The sequence below is a fragment of the Mustela nigripes genome, chromosome 12 (assembly GCF_022355385.1).
Source record: "Mustela nigripes isolate SB6536 chromosome 12, MUSNIG.SB6536, whole genome shotgun sequence".
NCBI classification, from domain to species: Eukaryota; Metazoa; Chordata; class Mammalia; order Carnivora; family Mustelidae; genus Mustela; species Mustela nigripes.
In genome coordinates this window covers 3,547,203-3,569,359 of record NC_081568.1, presented here as the reverse complement: position 1 = coordinate 3,569,359, position 22,157 = coordinate 3,547,203, and the positions used below count along the sequence as shown (strand labels likewise).

At 50.9% G+C, this 22,157-nt stretch overlaps 1 protein-coding gene across 7 annotated transcripts in view; it reads right to left on the bottom strand.

The window, feature by feature from the left end:
* ADAMTS16 (ADAM metallopeptidase with thrombospondin type 1 motif 16) overlaps positions 1-22,157 on the bottom strand; it is a 148,379-nt gene that overhangs the window by 85,789 nt on the left and 40,433 nt on the right. For 6 of the 7 annotated variants that reach the window (XM_059416848.1, XM_059416846.1, XM_059416842.1 and 3 more), the window contains exons 4-9: positions 21,719-21,977; positions 18,801-19,000; positions 17,904-17,987; positions 15,275-15,434; positions 13,542-13,647; positions 5,982-6,119 (exon numbers count right to left, since the gene is read on the bottom strand). In XM_059416848.1, the coding sequence (XP_059272831.1) occupies positions 5,982-6,119; positions 13,542-13,647; positions 15,275-15,434; positions 17,904-17,987; positions 18,801-19,000; positions 21,719-21,977 (947 nt within the window). The remainder of the gene's footprint in view (positions 1-5,981; positions 6,120-13,541; positions 13,648-15,274; positions 15,435-17,903; positions 17,988-18,800; positions 19,001-21,718; positions 21,978-22,157) is intronic. The other variant, XM_059416847.1, reaches the window with a different exon arrangement.

The following is a 22,157-nucleotide window of genomic DNA, read 5'->3' as shown; positions in this document are numbered from 1 at the left end:
TGTATCTGTGACTCTGGGGTAAGCGGAGATTTTTTTTTTTTAATCAACAGCCCACAAAAAGTACTAACCCTAAAGCCAAAAATATGGATTAATTTGGACTCCATTACAAAAAGGGGAAGTTCTCTTACCCAAAGACACCTTTAGAAATGGAGACACCAAGCCATAGAGTGACAGAAGATACTTGCATAATATGTATTTTCCATATGGGACAAAGTATTCAGAATACATATTTTTTCTTGTCAAGAGACAAGAAAAAATAATTAAAAAGCCTGATTCTGAAAAATTCACAGGAGATTAAAAAAAAAAAAAACTTCACTCAAGATTATTCCAGTGACCATTAACATGTAAAAGGACATTCGTTCTCTTTAATGGCCACCTTGGTATGCTACTACCCACCAGTGAGATGGCTAAAATGGAGAAGACTGACAGGACCAAGTGTTGGCGAGGGTTCAGAGCAGTGGGGAGCACTCGTAACGGTGGGCATGTGACTTCGCGCAGCCACTCAGGGAGTTGTCTGGGGTGTCTCCTGATGCTGCAGACTACATAACCATGACCCTAGAGTTCCAGTCCTACAGATGATCAGAGACCAAAACAATATGCAGACATTTCTTAAATAGCCCCAAATTGGAATCTCAAATGCCTATCACCAGCAGAATGGACTCATGAGCTGTAGCATATTCACGCAATTAAAAATAAGTAAATGATGTTATATTTGTACGCAGCAACAAGGAGGCATCCCATCATCGTGATACTTAGCCGAAGAGCACAGACACAGAGTAGTGTGTAACTCATGATTCTGGTCATAGAAAGTTCAGAAACAGGCAAAACTAGTCTGTGGTGCCCTAGGTCAAGAGCAAGGTCATCTCTGGGGAGGAGGGAGATGCTGATGAGTGGGAGCACAGGTTCTGGGCTGTTCACTGCTCCGTAGCTTTTTATAAACGTAGTTTTCCTATCCGTCACCTCAGATCCTTAGGTCTGTGAACATTGTGTCGTGAGAACATTTTTTTTTTTTTTTTTTTTTAAGGAGCCCAGTGTGAGGCTCAAACTCACAGCGCTGACATCAAGACCTGAGCTGAGATCAAGAGTCAGAAGCTTAAGGGACTGAACCACCGGGTGCTCCAAGAGATCTTGTAAGATCTACTCTCCTAGCAACTTTCAAACACAGAATACAGCTCTGTTCGCAGTCACCGTGCTGTACGGGGGAGCCCCCAGGAGCCGCTCAACTGAGAACGGCAGGACTGTACGTGTGACTGTACGTGTGACCGGCTTCACCGGCACCCCATGCCCCACCGTGGCACCTACTACTCTTTGTTGCTATGAGCTTGATTCAGATTCCACATATAAGTGGAAACGCACAGTTTGTCTTTGTCTGACTGACCTCACTTAGCATCACGCCCTCAAGGTCCATCCACACTACCAAAAATGGCAGGATTTCCTTCTTTCACATGAATGAGTAATATTCAGTGCGTGTGTGTGTGTGTGTGTTTGTGTGCGTGTGTGTGTCATGTGTGTGCATGTGTGTGTGTCATGTGTGTGTGTCGTGTGTGTGCGTGTGTGTGTGCGTGTGCGTGTGTGTGTGTGTGCGTATGTGTGTATGAATGAAATGAAATGTGTTCTTCCCTTTACACCCCAAAACATGCTTCACGGGCTCTCAGGTCAGGTCAGATTTTCTCATTCACGGAGATGCTATGGGCTGGGGCAGGTGATCCAGGCGCCCCTCAAACTCCTGGTCTCCAGCGATGGTCCCTTTTCTCATGGACTGACACAGATTCATGGGGTCAGAAGGAAGGCACCCTCACTGGACTGTGAATACTGTGATTCAAATTTTTAAAAAGTGAATTGAGGATGAGTCCCTGTTGTCATTAAATTAAAATAATGAGCTAAACTTTCCCTAGTCCTAGGCCTCCGGGACACAGCATGAGTAAACAGGATGAGGTCTGTGTCAGGTCCTCGGAAATGACACATGGCCTCACTGACTCGAATCATGAATTTACTCCGAACACGGTCTGTCCTTGACTACCAGCTATGGACAAGTGTTGGGCTGACAACTTCAGACCAACTGAGCTCCTTCTGTAAATACATTTTTTCCACGTACCAAAGGCAAGGCTGCTCATAAAGGAAAGTGGGGTCATCTTTAGAGGTTGGCCACTTAGCCTGACTCATTGTTGGGATCGCGTCCAAAGAGCAGCCTGATTGGTGGAGGACATAATGGGATTGTGGCTATGTGGAGCTCGGGAAGTCGGCAAACATGTCCAAGAAGACAGTCTCCAGCTCATTAAACCGAGGAGATGTCCCTGCTGACACAGCACAGACATGGCTGATTCGTGACTGGTCATCCCAAGGGAACAAAAGCTTGAGTGACTTTGACAGCAGGAGGCTCTCCTGGAAAATTTAATATTTCAAGGGAACAAATTTGTGAGCATGGATAATCTTGCATTTCTGCTTATAGCCATGTGGTCCAGCAAAATTATCAAAGTTCTTGAAAATAAAAATTTATGACTGAATGGCCACACAAGGGTCTCACTGACTGACACAAAAACAAATGAGCGCACTTGAGCCGACATTGAACCGTCCCGGGATCCCAGAGCAAATACATCTCTGAACCACACTCTTGGCAAACCCTCTTAGGGCCCTGGTCTGATTCGGAGCTCACAGCCCATATCTAATGTCATCAAAACAAGTGCTCTCTAAGCACATAACTATTTTCTTTCCACAAGTTCTCCTATAGTCCTTGGCAGCTGAGAAACGATCTGAACTCTCATGATGCTGATCCGCACTGTACACCCCCGCGCTGACCCGCACTGTGCACTCGCGCGCTGACCCACACTGTGCACCCGCGCGCTGCTCCGCACTGTACACCCGCGCGCTGCGTCCCCTGCTCTCCACATCGTCTGGGCCCATTTCAAAAAAGTTGAAAGTGTTTCTCTTCACAAAAACCATGAAGATGAAAAAGCAGTAAAAATTTTGAGGGGTGCCTGGCTTGGACGGCAGATCTCTGGCTGCTAAGCTGGTGGTCCGTGGGGGCTGCCAATCTGTTTTCCCTCCGCCAGCACCAGTGGGGCCAGCGTGAGTCCCAGGCCTTGTGCTACACCTCCACCCATGCTCCCTGTACAGTTGCCGGCATCTTCTGTGGCAAAAGCAGGAGACAAGCGGACAAGCATGTGCTCCTGGTGTCTGGGACCGGCCTGGGGTGGACTCACGCTCGCGTGGGGGCCAGAGGAGGGTGGCAGGGGGCAGGGGAGTCATCAGGAGACATGGTTAGCGTGACACAGATAACTAGGATACAGACTGGAGGTACTTTCTACCCATGTTTTTACTTCTGTGTCTATCAATACTCATAAGCACTCGCTGTATGACGCGTAATTGGTTACAGACATGTAGGGCATGTTTCATGTAGCAGACAGACAGCAGAGCGTTCTGTAAAAATACAGGATGCATACAGAATATAGAGAAATGTGTCTATCAGTGCATGCTCTTGGATGAACCTACAGTTCTGTTTCCTTTCTAAAAGATTTTATTTATTTATTTGAGAGAGAGGGAGAAAGCGCATGAGTGAGGGGGAAGCAGGCTCTCCGCTGAGCAGGGAGCCTGACTCGGGACTCAGTTCCAGGACCCTGGGGTCATGACCAGAGCTGAAGGCGGATGACCAACCCACTGAAACCACCCAGGCACCCCTGTAGTTCTGTTTAGATATAAAAAGATTCAGTTTCATTGGTTTTCAATAATTCTATGCTGGCAAAAGCCTCACTTTCCTTGAAATATTGGAAATGTTAAGATAAATGGATTTGATCTCCTTTCTTGCTTTCTTTCTAGAAAGACCCTTGCCCAAATTCAAGCTTCAATATCACAGCCAAAGCCTGTACTCTAAGACTGATACACTTGTATGTTTTTTCCTTGTTCTTCATTTTCTATTTTCATTTGGTTTTCATCTTCATCCCACTGTCAATTCTAGCTGTTGTGTTTTGTTTTGTTTTGTTTTTAAAGAGGGAGAGCAGCTGGTCCTTTCACAGGGGGACAGGGCAGAGGGAGAGACAGAATCCCAAGCAGGCTCCCCGCCCAGCGCAGAGCCCAGCTGGGGGCTCGGTCTCGGGATCCTGAGAGCAAGAACAGGGCACAATCAAGAGTCCCACCCATAACCAAATGAGCCACCCGGGCGCCCCTAATTATTTTTCGTTTTCTTGTCATAATCTCTCCAAACTCTTAAAGTCAGGTGGTTTGGTGTGTCAGCTTGTCCAAGAATGTGTCACTGACACAACAGTGCTACCTCTCATGCTTCCCTTGATGAACCCCAGAAACGTGAGTGCACTGCATGGAGAATGAGCCATGGCGGCCCGTTTCATGCCAGCACGGACACGTTTTGGGAAGAAGGAAGCACATGCTTTGTACCTCCTTGGCAAGGATCAGTGGATTACGGAGAGGCAGCGTGTCTGTCAGGCCAGAGAGCGCGTACAGCGCGTCACCGAGATGGGTGTCCTCCCTTTTGAGCGAAAGCAGTTCTCCTTTTCAGGGCTGGGGAATCCAGAATGTTCCCAAAGGGACAAAAGTGGAAAGGGGTGTGTCCTTGATAGGGCACAGTGCGTCACAGGAGCCACGGCGGGGGCCCAGGAGAGCCACTCGGGAGCGAAGAGGAGGAACGTGGGGGCTCCGGCGGGCGCGCACCCACGGGGTCGGCCGCGCACCCATGGAGTCGGCCGCGCACCCACGGTGTCGGCTGCGCACCCACGGGGTCGGCCGTGCCCAGCCACCGGTGCTGCATCTCAGAGAGAAGTCACCTTCACAGAGTTAAAGCTACTTACTAAACAAATGCTGTTTCTCATCTTTTTCATATTCAGAGCAAGTCAGTTTGCTAAGGGAAAAACAAAATTACAAGCTCTGATTTCAGCAGAACTGCTTTTCCTGGGCTGTTTGCGTCCAGGCTTCTTGGGACCAGTGGGGAGAGGCTAGAGCCAGGCTCCTGGAAGCCTAGCCTGCACTCTCCGATTCGGGGGACCCGCGTGCCCATGACTTCCCCTGTGGCAGCCAGGGGCTGCACACGGGGACACACGGGCCTCTCTTCGCCCCACATGTCCTTTTCCTTCAGAGCACACGGTAGACGACGTTCCTGACCCAGCCCTGGCGCGTGGGCTGCCAGCGGAGTCCTTGTTGCCAGGAACACGGTCCTGCCCTGCATGCCCTCCCCGGCCCTCTCCTCGCCTGGGACCCGTGGGCTGCTCTGCACGACCAGCTCCTACAAGAGGAAGCGGCTGCAGGGCGGAAGGACTGGGGCTCTGTGTGACCACACGCATCAGGCTTGCTGACCTACGGGGGGGGCGCGATACCTGCCAGAAATAGGTTAGGGTCGGCAGCTGAAACCAGACTCCAAACCCAGCATCCTTGAGACTTGGGGGACAGTCCGCCTTCCTAATAGAACTAAGGCCACTTTGTAAAGTCCCTTCTTTCTCTAAAAAGTTCAAAATCCACTGTCTGATTTTTCAGGGGGTCAAACCCTATCTCTCCACAGTGTCCCAGATCCTAAATAAATTAGTGCTATAATGAAAATTTAAAAAATAAACCAGGCTAAAGTTTCCCCTCCTAGTAAGAAATGCACTTTGTGGAAAAGAAAAGAAAAAATCCCCGAGTTACATGTGCTTCCCAACTGTGTGCACGGTAGGTCTTCCTACTCAAGAATAAAAAACGTTTAGTCACAAAAGTGAGAATTTAAAACAACTAAATGTTAGTGACAGATACTTTGATTTGGGCTGTATCTTGGGTTTCCTTTGAGTCTAAAGGTCAGACAATGTCGGATTCAGCCTGCAGGACTTGGTGCCCTAAGGAAGTGTTTGGCAAACTTCTTGGCCAAGGAAACGTCTCAAGACACCTTCAAATGGGAACCATGTTGGGAAGTCACAGCCAAGCCAGGGCTGCTTGGACAGAATCAGGCCGCCCAGGCAGGGAGCAGCAGAGACATTCAGAGACACACATCCAGGTCCGGGAGTTCATACCTTAAGAATTTCTGCAGGTACTGGCGGCTGCAGGGTGACCAGGAGAAGACCCCATTGCGTCCTGCCAACGTGGGGGACATGATGTTGCCCTCAGACTTTTTGCACACGTTCCCTTCTCCATCATGGACCATACCAAAGCTGCACGAGAGAGAAATGGGTCTTTCAAAACCAAGAACAGTATCAATGGCCTAGGAGACCCCAGCCAACAGGTGTCAGTATGTGAACTTCTCCAAGTCTGCATGCCAGTCAGACAGAAGGAAGACGTCTGCCCAGCCAGGCTGTGGAGCAGAGCCACACGTTCACAGAGCTTTCCTGAAGAATGACCATTCGGTCACTTGGAGCGTGCATCCAAATGTCTGCTAAGGGCTCATGTTTTAATTACAGAAAGACATTTCAAGCGGGGCGTGGAGGGCAGGTCTCTTGATCTTGACTGATGATGCCGACCGGTATTCGTCTGCTCTCGTGTCTCTACACCCTTCTCTGCTCACCAGGGATTTTCAGAATTTCCAGGTGTTTGTCAGAAACATAAACACAGGCTCCTCAGGTGCGTCTGATGCCTCCCACGGCTGGAGAACAGACTACCTGTTACAGCTCCCTGTGGGGCTGACTCTCTGTCCCCAGCCTCACCAAGGGCTGCCCCACCCCCTGCCAGGCCTGCACTGCTCAGGGCTGTCCCAGATGCATAGTGTTTGACCACACTCCCTATGCCCCTTTGGAGGAAGAAGCTCCATGAAGCCCCTCGCTCCCTTTAACTGCAAGAAGCGTTGGAAGCTACAACTGTTCCTTCTGCCTCCAAACCAGACCACTCTGGGTTCCAGCCCTAGCTGAGCAAAGGCGGCCATCTCAAGCCGCAGTGGCTCTTGAGGTACTTACTAGTGTCCGTTACAGATGTTCCAACTGGTAACCCCGTCACCATCACTAGAGAAAACGCTAGCCCTACACCTGTAAGCATGCCACAAACTGAGTTGCTACATCTCTCCGCCAAGTCAGCTGCTTCTTCTTGACTGCCCAGAGCTTCGGCTGTAGGAGCATCTCACACCGCCATCTTCATCTACCCCTGAAGAATGCAATGAATGGATTGGGAAGAATGCCTGGGGGTCTGGGAGTTCTCTGTGACCCTGAAGACTTCCCATGAGGGCAAACATATTCTTAGAGAGTCGAGCTGTTGTTGGCCACTAGTATCTGGTACCTGCCCAATCACACAGGGTGAATTCTTAGATAATGGGGCTCCATATGAGTGGGTGCAGAGCAAAGGGGAGGGCCAGGGGCCAAGCAAAGAAAAGCAGGAGAGTTATTGGGTCTGGGAACGATCTGCCACCAAGAATCCCATGAGACAAGGCAGGGCAGCAGGGACAGAAGGCTCCGAACACTGGGGAAGGGAGCTCCAACCATGGGCCAGGGAATCTGTACTTGCTGCTGAGGCTGAACACCCATTTTCCCCACCGCACCGGCTAGCTTATGGAGATCTAATAGTATCAGTAAAAATACCAACTCACACTTGTAGGCACCCACTAGTGTTCAAACAGGCTATTAAACACATTATCTGTATTTTCTAACTTAAGCCTCCCTAAAAGCTGATAAGGCAGGGAGAATATCACGACAGCATGACTGAGGGCTGGAGAGAGCCGTGACCACTTTCTCAGAGTCAGAGCTGTGACCTGACACTCCGACATCGGAGTCCAGGCGGGACCCGGGCAAGAGCGTAACACCAGCACCACTGGAGGACGTATCCAGGGAAATCTGGCACGCAAACACTGTTGAATTTCTGCAAAATTCCTGCTTGGTACCAAGGGTGACGCAGATGGACTCATTTCGGTCTCCACCCAAACTCTGAAGTTCTATTAAAAGCAATCAATCAAGGCTGGGGTAAGCATATAGCAGAGGAAATGTGTCATGGCCATGAAAAGATTTAGACTGTAATCTCATATGGGTGGCTGCCTTGGGGAGAAAGTTGGGAAAACGAACAACCAAAGTACAGTCCCCCGCCTGGCCCTGGACTCTGCAGACAACACGCACACTGTGGTTCAGTAGGTGCCCCAGCAAATGTGCTACCACTCATCCTACATTTCTAAAGACATGAAAGCCATGATAGCCCAGTTCCGGGGCTTAAACTTTTTCATCTAAGGTGTCTTCCATGATTCTTTCTAGAATTGATTCTCAAACTCTGCTCTGTGTCCGAATAACTGAGAAACACACCACACGGTGTGCTTCCCTAAAGCCCATCTTATAGGTTTTTATATTTAGTAGCTTGGGAGTTAAGCTCTAGTATCTGGGTGCATTCTAACACAGTAAGGTGATCCTGATACCTGCCCAAATCTTGTCATGACCACATGGCAGTGAGCTGTCTTTCCAAGTAGTGTGATGCCCATATACATTGTGCTGTGATGGATGCCAGACGTTAGCATGGAAGTACCCCACAGCGGTCACATTTGAGTGCAACATTAACAAAGTCAGGGAAGGACAGACAGAGCTCATTTTGAAGATAAGGTTGGTCGGCAAAACCAAGAAATATAGTTACTACCCAAGCTGCACGATACCAGGAGTGTTCTTTGTTTCCGTGAGCCAGAATGTTCTATTCAAAGTTTCGGTCATCCCATAGGCTGAAACAGTAAATATACTGTTTTCTTTCCTCCCTACTGGCTTTTAAGTTTCTAAAGGACAGAGACCTTTCCTGTCCATGCTCAGCCCCAGGCCAGGGGCTCACAAGCCCTAACAGGTTCTTCAGTGACGTCAGTTGAATAAACAAAGTCCAACCTTCCAACGAGAACACCCACCCAAATACCCAAATGGAGGCATAATTTCAGATTAAACCAGACTTGAGAATTATGTTCAGCGTGCGATGCTTCCAGCACCTCTCCAGCACGTTCTGAGGGACTCAACTCCATCGGCACGCATTCTGCCATGACTAACGATGCACCCGGAACGATGGGTGGCCACGCCTTGTTGGAGGTCGTACCGACTACTTCAGACCATGCAGACAGCAGTAGTTAAGGAAACAAGAAACCCTTCGGAGCAACCACGGGCCAGGGTCATCTGGAGAGCTACATCCCATCCTTGGCTCCATGACGGTGCCAAAGGAGGGCTGAGGTGTCGGCCTCTGATGTGGACTTTCCAAGGAGCACAATGCGGCCCCCTCGAGAGGGAGAAAGCTGGTGTGGACACTGCATCAGCTGGGTCTCAGGGGCTGGTGCAGGCCAATCAACCAGAAGAGTGGAGGCTGAAGAGGGCCTTCAGCGGGGTCTTGCCTCTTTCACAAGCTGTTGGATTGAGTCACCAGGCCTCAGTTTCCTTACCTGTATAATGGGGTAGTAAAACCTTACTCTAAAATCGCACAAAAGACCTGACACCACGCATATCACAAAGGAAAATTCAGAATTTCTATCCATTTCCTGATTCAAACGGTCTTGCTCCAATGACTCACTACCTAGATATTACTTGTATACGTATCATGCGTGTGTGCACGCACATGTACACATGTTCAAATGAAGGTCAATAGGTTTCAAGTGCTTTTTGGATACAGAAACAAAAACTCTTAGGCGGAACAATAAATAAGATTGGAAAGAAATGAGCCTCCAACCTGCTAGGGTTCCCCAGAGGGCAGTCTGACGATCCCTGGCCAGAGGATCTCTAAAGGGGCTGCTGCCTTGATTTTGCACAAGACCCCAGCATCACGGTGCCTCCCTGACCCCACTGCAGGGCTCAGGTTGGTATCAGTGCACAGCCGCATCCCAGGGAGATTTACACCTCACCATCAAACGCTCGGAAGGGCCTCTAAGCTCACCAGCCAAGCCCGCTGAAGCTAAATGTATTAGCATGTCACTTCTGTTTCTTCTGAGATTTTCTGGGACCTCTGTGTAAAGTCCCTTGCAATGCCCACAGCCCACACAGCCTGATTGGTGCACACGCTCTCTATCTTGTCCTTCCGTGAATGCTCTTGGAGGGGTGAATCCCTAGTCTCTTCATAGAACCCTTCATAGAGCCCTGCACAATGCTCTGCTGGCAGAATGGAAACTGTGCCCAGTGAACGGGTCGATACGTGTGGGAGAAGACAAGTGGCAGAACGATGGGTCACGAGTACTTCTAAGCACAGCAAATACGCTTTAATACTGTCTTGATGGTCTGAAATGATAATGCAAGTTCCGCATGTAATCCTGTGTCGTACGCCGGCAACCTCAGCTCAGCTTGTGCACCTTCCATTGTCCCTGCACACTCACACCGAGGGTCTCAGGCTCCCTTGGTTTGGCAGATGGGAACTTAGGTAAGAGAAGAAAAGTCAACACAGGCAGATGGCTGCCAGGCTGCGGGAGAACCACATGGATCTGGGACCCCAGGCCTATGGTCCTACTGCCCAAATGGCATGACTTCCTTAGTACATGGGAATTTTTCAAATGGATTCATGCCTTTCAGGGGACAGACTCCCCAAAACCTGTAGTTCAGCGCTCAGGATATCTGCGTCAGTTCTCCAGACCTGCCTCTAGCAAACCACACGTCCCACACCAAGTGATTGAATACAACTAGGAAGGTTACCCTACACCACTGACTTAGGAACAAGCCCGACTGGATCCCACGTCCTACAGGGCAACACACATCCTCACATTACGTAGTCCCCGCTCCCTCCCTCTCTGACACAAATCCAAACCCCTGTTCTTAGCGACTTCTGTGCACAGGTCTGATTTCTACACAGAAACCACAGATGTCCTGATGCGAAGTAACTCGATTCAGTAGGAGAAACTGGCCGCACGTTCAGGAAGATGCTCTCGGAGGTGAAGGTCAGAAAAGCTCTGGCTGCAAGGCCTGGGGAAAAGCGTACCTCTGACCTCAGAGATATCCTCTGAACGTAAACAAACCTGAGAAAGGAAAACGGACCCCTAAAACAGGATGTTTCACAAAGTCCTAACAGATGTGGGATTACTTTCCGATTCTTAATTTGCAGAACTCGAGAAATTGGCCCCGCCTGGGTTTCATGGCCAGGCACGCAGTTGACGTTACGACGTCTGATCCATGCACAAGGACAGCTCTCCTCCAAGAAGTCACAGTTAATAAATCAATGAACCGAAGAAGTGTGTTCATTTTCAATTCAATGAAAAATCCATGGGGTTCAGTCCCTAAACCTTACACGCTTTCCCCATCTGATGTAGTTGCCACAGCAAACGACTCACTTGAAACACTCTTGGCTCATCCACCGGCTTGTCCCTGACTCACTCTGTCCGTTCCATTCGTTCACACTCGCCGAACACTCAGCACCGTCTACCCTCCAGCCTGGGGGAGCGGGGAGGGGGTGTCCCCTGAGGTCTCCCCGGCTGGAGGTGCGTGTGAATCGCCCCGCAAATCCTGCAAAGCATTTGACAAACCACAGGTGATCTATGACGACCGCCGTTACTACTACTGGTAAGTGCTACGGTCACTCAGTTTGCCGCTGGACTCATGCAACTCACTGGCCTATTGCCCCCGCGTACGTCCTGTTTCCTCAACAGGACAGGAAGTGACCTCACCCGTGACGGGGCGTGTTCAGAGCTCCCAGTTCCTGACCATTGCATAATGTCCTGTTCCCGCTGGGTGCTCAAGAAGGAGCTGGTAATCTTCTCCAGATGAAGTCCATGAGGAGAGGGACGCCCCTTCATCCAAGCCGACGGCCCATTTCCTTCCTCCCATCCATGGTCCCACTTAGAAGAACAGTTTTATCTTCTTTGGAAAAATGCTCTTTCCATCTAGACCCAGCCCTGGTGATGAAAGGGAATTTTAATGGACTCCTAGGACAAACTAAAAGGAGGCACTGATCCCCGCTGACACTGACAACCTGTGTCTGATGTGTCTGGTTTTACTCTGGGTAGACCAGCTGGCTGCAGCTGTGCACACCGCCAGTCCCCACCATCATCTGTTTTCTTAATACTGAGCTGCTCAGTCCTCGGTGCCTTAAACATTTCTTACCTGGATTGTTTAATTAAATTCAGGTATGGGTCAAGGGACAGCCAGAGCCTCATGTCGTTAACATAATGAGAGTTTTTGAAGTTTCAGCTGTGCCAGCCTATTAGAAATACAATTATGATTTAGCTGGAAGTTTCATGAAAGGTAGGGCCAATGTTCTGGGCACCGAGAGAGTCAATCATTACCTATAACGATGATGAGGTCAGAAGCTGAGTATAAGCTTCATTGTCAGGTCATCAGTTCATACAGCCAAGTCTGCAGGGCCTCACAGGGCTGTGCTACAGGCAGGTGCACGTACACAACACACACTCAGACATGTGGGGACACACGCACATGCATGCACACACACACAGATGCTCTGAACAGGACGAGAGCACACACGGCCTCATTCCATTTCTACCAAGAGATGGAGAGGTCAGCTCTACAAAACAGGAATGGCAAACACTGCGTTTTGCAGGTTTTGTGATTTTCAAGTAAATTCAGGGTGAAAGTAAAACAAAAACAAAAACAAAAACAAAAACAAAAACAAAACCGAAACAAAACAAAACAAAAACCCTAGAAAAATGGTAATTCCCGGTTGTGCATTTCCTGGGAGAAACCCCAGTCCAAGGTGCTGTGTAGCAGGAAGACAGCTTCACTCCCACTGCTCCAGCTCCTGCTGACCCAGCCGAGTCCAGGAAGCCAGCAGGCAGGCACAGCAAGGAAAAGACTCGACCTAAGGCAGCTTATAGAATGATTAGCCCAGGAAACCTTATTTAAGACTGATAACGCCAGTAAGTAATTGATAGACGGTGTTCATTCTACAGGAACAAATGGAAAACTTTCATGTAAAAAGACGCCACCAGAGACCAGCCGCCGGCTGAGGGCTGCCCATCCAGCACGGACGTCTGTCTGTGCCAACCCCAGGCTTACCACCTACCCTGATGCTGCCCTGTTATGCTGGACGCCTGGACACGTGGGCCGCAGACCAGCTCCTACCAGCTCCCACCCCTAGTCTAATCTGCACTCCCCGAACAGCTTGACACACCAATCAAAAGGCATCTACAAATTATAAAAGTGATACAAGAAGGTCACACTCCAGAGTAACTAGTGGACAAGAGAAGGCCTTCTCTCTCTCATCCCCGGTGGAACTAAACTCGGAGCGAGATCGGCGCACAGGACCCACGTTCAGAACAGGATATAGGAGCGGAGGCTGAGACAACCGTGCAATCACAGTCACGCCCGCGCCGGGACGGAAGGACGAGCAGGGGAAGGACAGCGTAGATGCGGAAACCACCGCGGCTTTAGACTGTGCACGGCTCGGCGCTAAAATAAAAATGTAAGAAGGGAAGCCTGTGTGGCTCAGTAGGTTAAGCATCTGACTCTTGATCTCAGGGTTGTGAGTTCAAGCCCCATGTTGGGTTCCATGCTGGGCGTGGAGCCTGCTTAAAAAAATAAAAATGAACAAAGAAAAACCATAAGAAGAGCCTAAGGGACCCACCCCCTCCTTGTCGGAGACATTCTCCTTGTCCGTGACGTTCTCCTTGGACACACGTGATGCCCCTTACAGACCTGACCTAATGAATCAGTGTCTCTGTGGGACTCGCCCAGCAGGGAGAGCACCCCAGGATCCACCCTTCCACGGAATGCACTCACTTGTGTCCAGACTCGTGGGCGATGGTGAAGGCCAGTCCAAGACCCGTATCTTCATTAACTGTGCAGCTGCGGTATTTACTGCACATTCCACTTATGGGCGCAAATCCTACGGGGTGCAGAGATCAAACGATTATAGAGCAGTGTTGTTGTGATAAAATAGAGAAAAAAGGTGTACTACACAAGCATCTTTATCCTCTGTCCTCCGGAGAAGTGTGTTTCTCATCTCCACGGGGGGAATCTGAACGGGAAACTCTTGGACAAGCACATAAAGGCTCTTTGCAAGGTTCGTGGAGGGGATCTGCTCTCCACCTGGAAAACGACTCATGGCTCCGTGTGGCATTCATGTTGCATTTATGATCGGGGCAGAGTAGAAAAGGGAATTCCCTGTGCATGGAAAAGATTCTCTACCTTTTGATATAAAAATATGTGTTCTCAGAAGTCTGAATAAGAGAGTACTGCAGTGAATGTGTGCATCAGGAAGGTCCCCGAGGCCAGCCCAGTCCAAGGGTTCACCAGACGGATTCATGGGACTTAGCCTTTGTTATACTCCCCGGTATAGTTCCATACACATACAGAGGAGGTCAAAATCAGCAACAGGAACACATGCACAGGGAGAGATCTGGAGGAAACCATGCAGGAGTTTCTAGAACTCTCTCCCAGTGGGCCCACAAAGGAGGAACCTCAGACACTCAGGACCTAGGAGTTTTATCCAGAGCTAATCCCTTAGCAGCCCTGCCTAGTGTGGACCCAAACTCTAGACTCCCAGAAGGGAAGGAGACGTCCTGTGGAAGCCCCATTATCTGTATAAGCAAACAGCATAGGCACAATGAGCCAGTACACCAGGCAGGGTGCTGGGAAGCCCCCCGGAGTCTAGGTCTCAGAGGCTGGCCAGGACCGCCTTGGAAGCAGGACTTTCCAGGAACAAGCAGCTACGATTAACCTCTATTCGACTCAGCTGTCTGACTAAGATCCCAGAAAGAAATGCAGAGTCAGGAAAAATGTCCAAGAGAGCCCTGCTATGGCATACTGTGCTTTACACGATTTGGAAAAAAATACCAGAGTACTGCCTTCAAGATAGATCCAGCCTCATAAATATGTTAAAAACTTGCTAGGATTGGGGCACCTGGGTGGCTCAGTCAGTTAAGTATCTGCCTTCAGCTTAGGTCTTGATTCCGGGGTCCTCGATTGGTCCTGGGATCGATCTCTGAGTTGGGCCCCCTGCTCCATGGGGAGCCTGCTTCTCCCTCTCTCTCTGCCTCTTCACTTACGCCCTCTTAAATAAATAAGAATCTTTTAAAAATTGCTAAGATCGCAGTATTTATACAGCAAAGGGAAATGAGGGATGTGATTCTGCTTTAACATCTCTGCAAATATTCACAGACATACTGCTTCTGCCACAGAAGGGGACACCCTTGAATCTGTTCACTGGCTTCTCACACAGGGGAGGGGAACAGAGAGAAGAGACAGCAACCCTTAAAGTGGAAGAGACGGGAGCTCTTAAATGTGCGTCTTGAACGAGGGACTGCTCCTCGGGAAGTTGTCACTTTGGGTGAATAAACACACACGTCTACGCTTGGCCTAAGTCCGTCCAGGGAAGCCCATCTCTGCTGGCAGCCCTGTCCAGCAGCGTCCACCACCATGGATCTGCCCTGGGGGGCAGTTTCTCAACATCCTGGGTCCCCGAGGGTGCACAGCCCAAACACCGTCCTCGAAACTCCGAGGGAGGGTCTTACCCAAGGTGTCACATGGCTCATTCTTCCAGGAACATATGTCCAGGCCCGTCAGCAAGATAGCATGGTCGTGGCGTGTGCCGTCTCTGCCCATCAACCCAGACTGCCACTGGCAGAAGCTGCTTAAGGTGTGGTCGGCGTGATGGCTTATCACGAGCCCCGGCTGTGCAAGACAGACCAACAGCGCCGTGACAACAGAGAAGACACGTCAGCAAGTCCGATCTCCACTACACAGAGGGGTCCCAATGGTCTACAAGCGGAGCTACCCATTTCACGGACTAAAATCCAAAGGAGAGTGTCTTATAAAAAACTGGTGCAGATTCAGGGTGGACACTTCCTTTCGTTTCTGTGCTTCTGTGTGAAGACAGCTGGGATGCTGTCAGCTGACCCTGAAGGCATTTTCAATGCCCCAAGGAGATTGAGTCCTTGTGCCTGTGTGCGCTGCCATCGAGGTCTTTGTATAAAACACTTCCTGAACTTATGTCAGGCAACAGGACCCTTGCTATGGGATTCCACACGTGCATGAAAACACACCCAGACGGTTGATCTCATAACCAAGCTGGGCAAGTGGGATTTCCGATTTACAAGTCTTACCATTTATCATGACAGTGTTATACTAAGTCACTTTCCTCTAGAAGAGACATGGTTATGATGACAGTGTTATACTAAGTCACTTTCCTCTAGAAGCGACATGGTTATGAGAAGGGCAGGTCAGCCGAGGAAGCTCTTTTTCTAGAAAACAGACTGGAGCCCGCAGGAAACTACGCAGGACACATCCCACCAGATACCTGTATACCGCGTTCTAACAGAGCAACAGCAAAATGTCAGCGTGACGGCCGCCCACGTGCCTGTGGCATTCAGAAGTGGGGGGTCAGGAACACCCCCCAGCGCTCACTGAAATGAGTTATTTGAACTTTGCTGCTCTTTCTTCCTGTGGCTCCGTCCGAGAAAGCCAGGTTGAACGGCTCAATTCCAGGACAACTTCAGTGTAGCCCTCACGACTAGATGTCCGGTTGAAATGTGCATTTCTGGCTCCCTGGCAAGGTTCTCTCCTCCAGGGCTGATTTCGTCTCTGCACAAAGTCAGATGCACCTCAGCCTAATGCCGGGCCTCAACCCTGGGGCAGGTCTCACATTCCTGAGCAGGTGACTTCCAGGAACACCGCATTAATCCAAGTTCACACAGGTGTACGATCAAAAGATAACCTCGCTTATTCTTTGCAGCTTGGATGAATTCCAAGGTGAAAACGATTTAATACAAGGAATAATTAACCTGTCACCTGAGATGCCCTGCCCCTGGGGCACCCCCTGCCCAGACGCTCACTCACACAAAGACAATGGAGCTGTATCTTCCGGACCACTGGGGCTAGAAACAGACTTGCCCCCGCAGGCCCTCACCCTGCCCAGAAAAAGACCAACACTGCAGAAGCTCCCCATCTGGACACATCTTAGACCTTCTGAGGGATCTCAGGTTTCATTTTAAAAAAACTCTCTGTTTTATAAACAAGAGAACCACGGCGAACGGGGGCCCTGGCTAAGATGTGAGCAAGGGCGGCTCTCTCCCCAGGGCGGAGCCAGCGATGAATGTGGGGACAAGCAGAAGCGAGAGTCCTGCAGGGCGGCTCTCTCCCCAGTGCGGGGCCAGCGATGAGTGTGGGGACAAGCAAAAGCCAGAGTCCTGCGTGGTGGAGATGCCCCCGTTGCACGTGCTGCACAATGTGCGTCTGCAGCCTCCCTGTGAACGGAGCGCACGCGGGTGCATTTAGGCACGGATGCGGGGATGGAGGCAAGGGGAGGTTTGCATCCGCTGTGACCACGATCTGGCACGATGGAGGTTTGGATGCAACGAGAGACACAGACTTGCCATTCCAGAATCTCTGTCAAAACATCGCACTGAGGGGCACCTGGGTGGCTCAGTGGGTTAAGCCGCTGCCTTCGGCTCGGGTCATGATCTCAGGGTCCTGGGATCGAGTCCCGCATCGGGCTCTCTGCTCAGCGGAGAGCCTGCTTCCTTCTCTCTCTCTCTCTGCCTGCCTCTCTGCCTACTTGTGATTTTTCTCTGAAAAAAAAAAAAAAAAAAAATAAAAAAAAAAAAAAAAAAAAAAAAAAAAACATCGCACTGAGAGTGGAGTGGAGGTGGCAGGGGTTGGTGGGGTCCATCTTAGGAGTTAGGAAGTGACAGAGGAAAACAACAGTGCCGCACAGTAGGATCCCACTACCGTTTCGGTCTACTGGCAAAGAGCAGAAAGGGCTCCTTTCCGCGTGGGAGCCTAAAAGCTCATGGTGGGGAGGGGGCGGAAGACACACTGTGCATCTCTATTTTCAACAGGCTCCCATCCATGTGGTTAAGGCAGGTCTTCTGTTCTGTCTTCTCCCACATCTCCTAAGAGAGAATTCCTCCTCACTCGGCCCATTTGCACGCACACACAATTCGAGTCATTATTAAAGGAACGGATAAAAGACTCATGGCGTTAGACACAAAATATTACACACATTTTGCTCCCAAGGAGGGAAAAGTCAGGAATCTACAGCCAATCACACTGAGAGAGAGAGGGGAAAAAAAAAAAAAAAAAGCCTCACTTTGCCTGTATTTTTCTGGGGAAAATCAGCTGTCCGTTTCAAAGACAGATTACCTGTTCTTCCTCCAGCAGGATCAGACCGACAATCGCAATGTTGATGTTTCCTCCTATTGTTCCGTCCTTGAACAAAGCCGATACCTGAAAAAGACAGGCAGTCAGGCCAGCCCCACACGTGGTGCCATTTCCCTGTCCCCGCATCCTGCCGGTGACGGTGGGTCCCATTGTCCTGCCGGTGACGGCGGGTCCCTTGCTCTCGTGACACGGCAGTGCTGCCTTCTTACACTGCTAGACGGACAGGCGCAGGCATGGCGACAGGCGGGTGGAGCAAGTGCTGAGTCCTCATTGCTGCGTAGGCGACCAGACGGGACGCCGGCACCGACACCCACATTCAGGGGGTAGAATGCAAAGTGCGTTCACAACATCATCATCCCAACTAGCTCTCAAACCACACTTATGTGACCTGGGATCTCGTCTTCCGTTACCTACGCGTCACTCGGTCACGTTTCTCATCACGCCTCCTCATCACAGCGGCTGCCGATCTGGGACACGGGACGTTTTACCCGAGATGGCAGCCTGCAGGGTTGTAGGCTTTTCTGACTTTGTAGATAAAATAACGCATATTCAGTATTTAAACTTAGCATTCCTGAACGGGTGGGCATTTCTGTCTAGCCATCAGCAGACTTAGTGACTAAGGCGTCTCAGCATCTTCTCACAGATTTCTCGTAAATGGAGACACTGAGCCACCCAAACCGTGCCCCCGGTTCACGGAGCGGGCCGATGGCTCCCCGCTCCTTATGGTGTTCTCTGAAGTTGTGAACGCGGCCCTTTTGGCCGGAGCACAGTAAGAGTGAAGGGGGCCCCACAGATAAGATACTTCTGCGTGTGTGACGTGAAGGCGCGCACCCCATCCGGGGATCCCGCACGTGGCTTCTACCAGAAGGACTCGCCTACCATGTTGAGTATGGTCAGCACGTAGGTGGTGACGTTCTCATGCCCGTGGTTCTGCGTCATCTTCCTGTCGACCACCACCAGCGTCTCCACGTTCAGCTCTTTGTTCCTGTGGGACTTCAGGAGTGAGCGCTTGTGCCGCCAGTGAGGCGCGAACTCGTCCGGCAGGATGAAGAGGTCCCCCCTGGGAGGCCTGGGCGTGTCTGCGCAGCGGGTGTTCCGAGAACAAACGAAAGCAAAGTCATCACCAAACCAGCAGCGGAACTCGTTATGTAGAAATCGGCTTTTCCAAATGAACGTTCACGTGTGAACCACAGACCCCTGGAGACGCTGTGATTCAGAACTCGCACCAAAGTGGAGCCTGAGATGCAAATCAGGCTTGCAGAACCTCGACGGGATGGAAGGCATCACCGTGTCTCCCTCTGTGTAGTTCTGTCCCAGTTTATAGCAAGGAGAGGGGCCGCTGGGGTCTCCTGTTCTAGCCGCAGAAGCACAAAGCCCAGTGACCACCAGCATAAGGATCTGTGGGCCCGGCCTCTGCGGAACAGCGACTAAACAAGTGGTAGAACCAACAGTTACGGTGGCACCATCTTGCCTCGCTTGCTTATTTGAACGATTTTAGTGGCCTGATTCTTCTTAAAGCTGATTCCCACGTCTGGACACATAACCAGTTTGTCTCTCGTGTTTCAAATGGGTCACAAACTCTGACACTTCACAGCAGGGCTGAGTTTCCTAGAAAGTGCCCTAAATATTTACCTCATTTAATCACAAGACAAAACATACTCTGTCCTCTTACAGCCACTTAAAAACTGTCTGGGCAGGTGTCTGGGTGGCTCAGTGGGTTAAGCCTCTGCCTTCAGCTCAGGTCATGATCCCAGAGTCCTGGGATGGAGCCGTGCATGGGGCTCTCTGCTGGGCGGGGAGTCTGCTTCCTCCTCTCTGCCTGCCTCTCTGCCTACTTGTGATCTCTCTCCCTCTCTGTCAAATAAATAAATAAAATATTAAAACAACAACAACAACAAAACATTTTAGGCATTTATAATTGGAAAGTTAACACAGAGCCGCAGGTAATCGGGTTAAGGGGTGTTTCTGAAAAGCTTTTCAAGTCAAAGTAGACTTCAGATCACCCACACATCTGGGTGGCACTAATTCAGAGCGACACCAGCTCTATTCACGGACCGCGCTGCTCCAAGTCGCTATTTCATTTCACAGGTACTCACAACCGGTGCATTTTGTCTCTTTGCTAAAATGCTCTCAAACCTGAATGAACCCTGTGGAGGACAGTAATGACTCTGGCCATGTCATCAGAGCGTGCATCCTGTGCCAAGCATGTTGATGCTGCTGCAGACACGGCTGCACGCTCAGAGCTGTTTCTATGCCCACTCCGGGTATGGCTGGGGCCACTGAGCCACAGGGAGGGAAGGTCACTTGCTCACAGCCTCTCCCTAGAAAGGGTCAGAAATGGGGCCTCCGGCTGACTGCACGGTCCGGGAGCGGTCTGGTAAGCTTCACCCTTGACTTCAAGCACATCATTCTGCTTTCAACGGCCCCTTCACACAGGTGCCAAAACACACACCGAAAAATGTCCATTTTCTGAACCAGAGACTCCAGGGGGAAGGTTCCTCGTATGTGCGAGCCCCACGAGCCAGAAGGCAGGCCGTCCTGCAGGGAAGTGCCAAGCCCCATAAACAACATGGAAACGTCCTCGCCCAGAGAGCAGTGGTCTCAGGAATGACAGGATTCAGCCTGGAAGCAGCAGCTGTCACTTCTGCCAGTCTGATGGCCTCCGAGCATGCACAGGATGGCTGTGCGCCCAGCAGGGAAGGGACGGAAACCTCTGGCAAACCAAACCGCACCGTGTGGGTCACTAATGTCCTCCGAGAAGCGCTTCGTGGCCCTTTCCTTCTCACTGATTACGACTGGCCGGTGCCTGCAGCCGCCCCCCTCCTGCTCCCGTCCACGCAGCCCCAGGCAGCCGAGGCTGACACCTCTTCGGATGCCCTTCCGCCTCGGTCGCCCTGACTTTCTCGGACCCCAGGTCTCCTCCCTTTGTTCCCACCCCATTCTTCCGGCCGCTGACTGAGCCCCTGACTTAGTCGATCTGGGCTGAGCTTTTCACGTGAGCGCAGATCCAGGATTCTGTTTACAGGTGTGCGAGTCCGTGCACACAGGTGCTGGCGGCTGCGGCGCTCGCGGCTCCGCGCTGAGCGCGCAGCGATCCCCCCAGTCCGCCTGCAGCACGACCACCTCTGCTCCAGGGCGCTGGGTCCGCGGCCAACACAACCAGAAGACGGGCTCACGGGGCAGAGGGGAAGTTTAACCCTTCCAGTGCTGGAGGAGAGGCTGAGGGATATGAGAGAAATTGCAGAAAAGCCTGAACTCCCATTTCTGAACGGTGAGAGGCTCCCACGTAAAATGGGACTATCACGTCGCCTCCTGAGTGTTCGCTCAACAAAGCCTGCCACAAAGTGCTGGTGATAAATTGTGGGTAAATTAGGTCATGCCTAGCCTGTCCTTTTGATGTGGTGAAGCAGAGAATAGAAATATGTATGGAGATAAATCACCTCACAGAAAACTATGTGGGTTTCCATAAATCCAGACCTCAAAACGACAGAATTACTGAGCAGACCTGCCAGGTTCCTTTGAAGACAATCAGTGGATTCTGCATTTCTGGACAGTATGTCATTTCATCTGCCCAGGGAACGATTCTTTTAAACAAAAAACCTACCATGATCTGTCCATCCACCGTGAAAGGCGGTGCGTAGTGAACACACAGACCACAGAATCTCACGCAAACGTAGCAAAGACGGTCTGTTAAGTCTACCTTGTGGAGACACTGCTCCGAAGAGCATCTGAAACATCCCACGCGCTGACACGACGGTCCCGGGGGTAAATGCACACCAAGAATCGCTCTTACGTACATTTCTTGCGCCTTCCGCAGAAATGCTGCTTCGGTGGGTGCCGGAGGTCGGAGCTGCCGTGCAGGGCCGGATTCCCCAGCTCCCGATCCCTCTCGGTCATGACGGCCTGGGGAGCCCCCGGAGCCCGCACGTCTGCTGATCTCTTGTACAGTATGTGGGAGGGGGACCCAGCCCGGGCAGGGTCCTGCAGTCGCCCCGCCAGGTGAGAAGGAAGTGGTTTTAGGAAGTAATCTGCTTCTTGTGTTCTTATCATGCCGGACTGGAAACAGGAAGAGAGAAAGTGCAGTTATACCTTCTGACCAGCGGACACCCCTCTCCTTATACCTTCTGACCAGCGGACACCCCCTCCTTATACCTTCTGACCAGCGGACACCCCCTCCTTATACCTTCTGACCAGCGGACACCCCTCTCCTTATACCTTCTGACCAGCGGACACCCC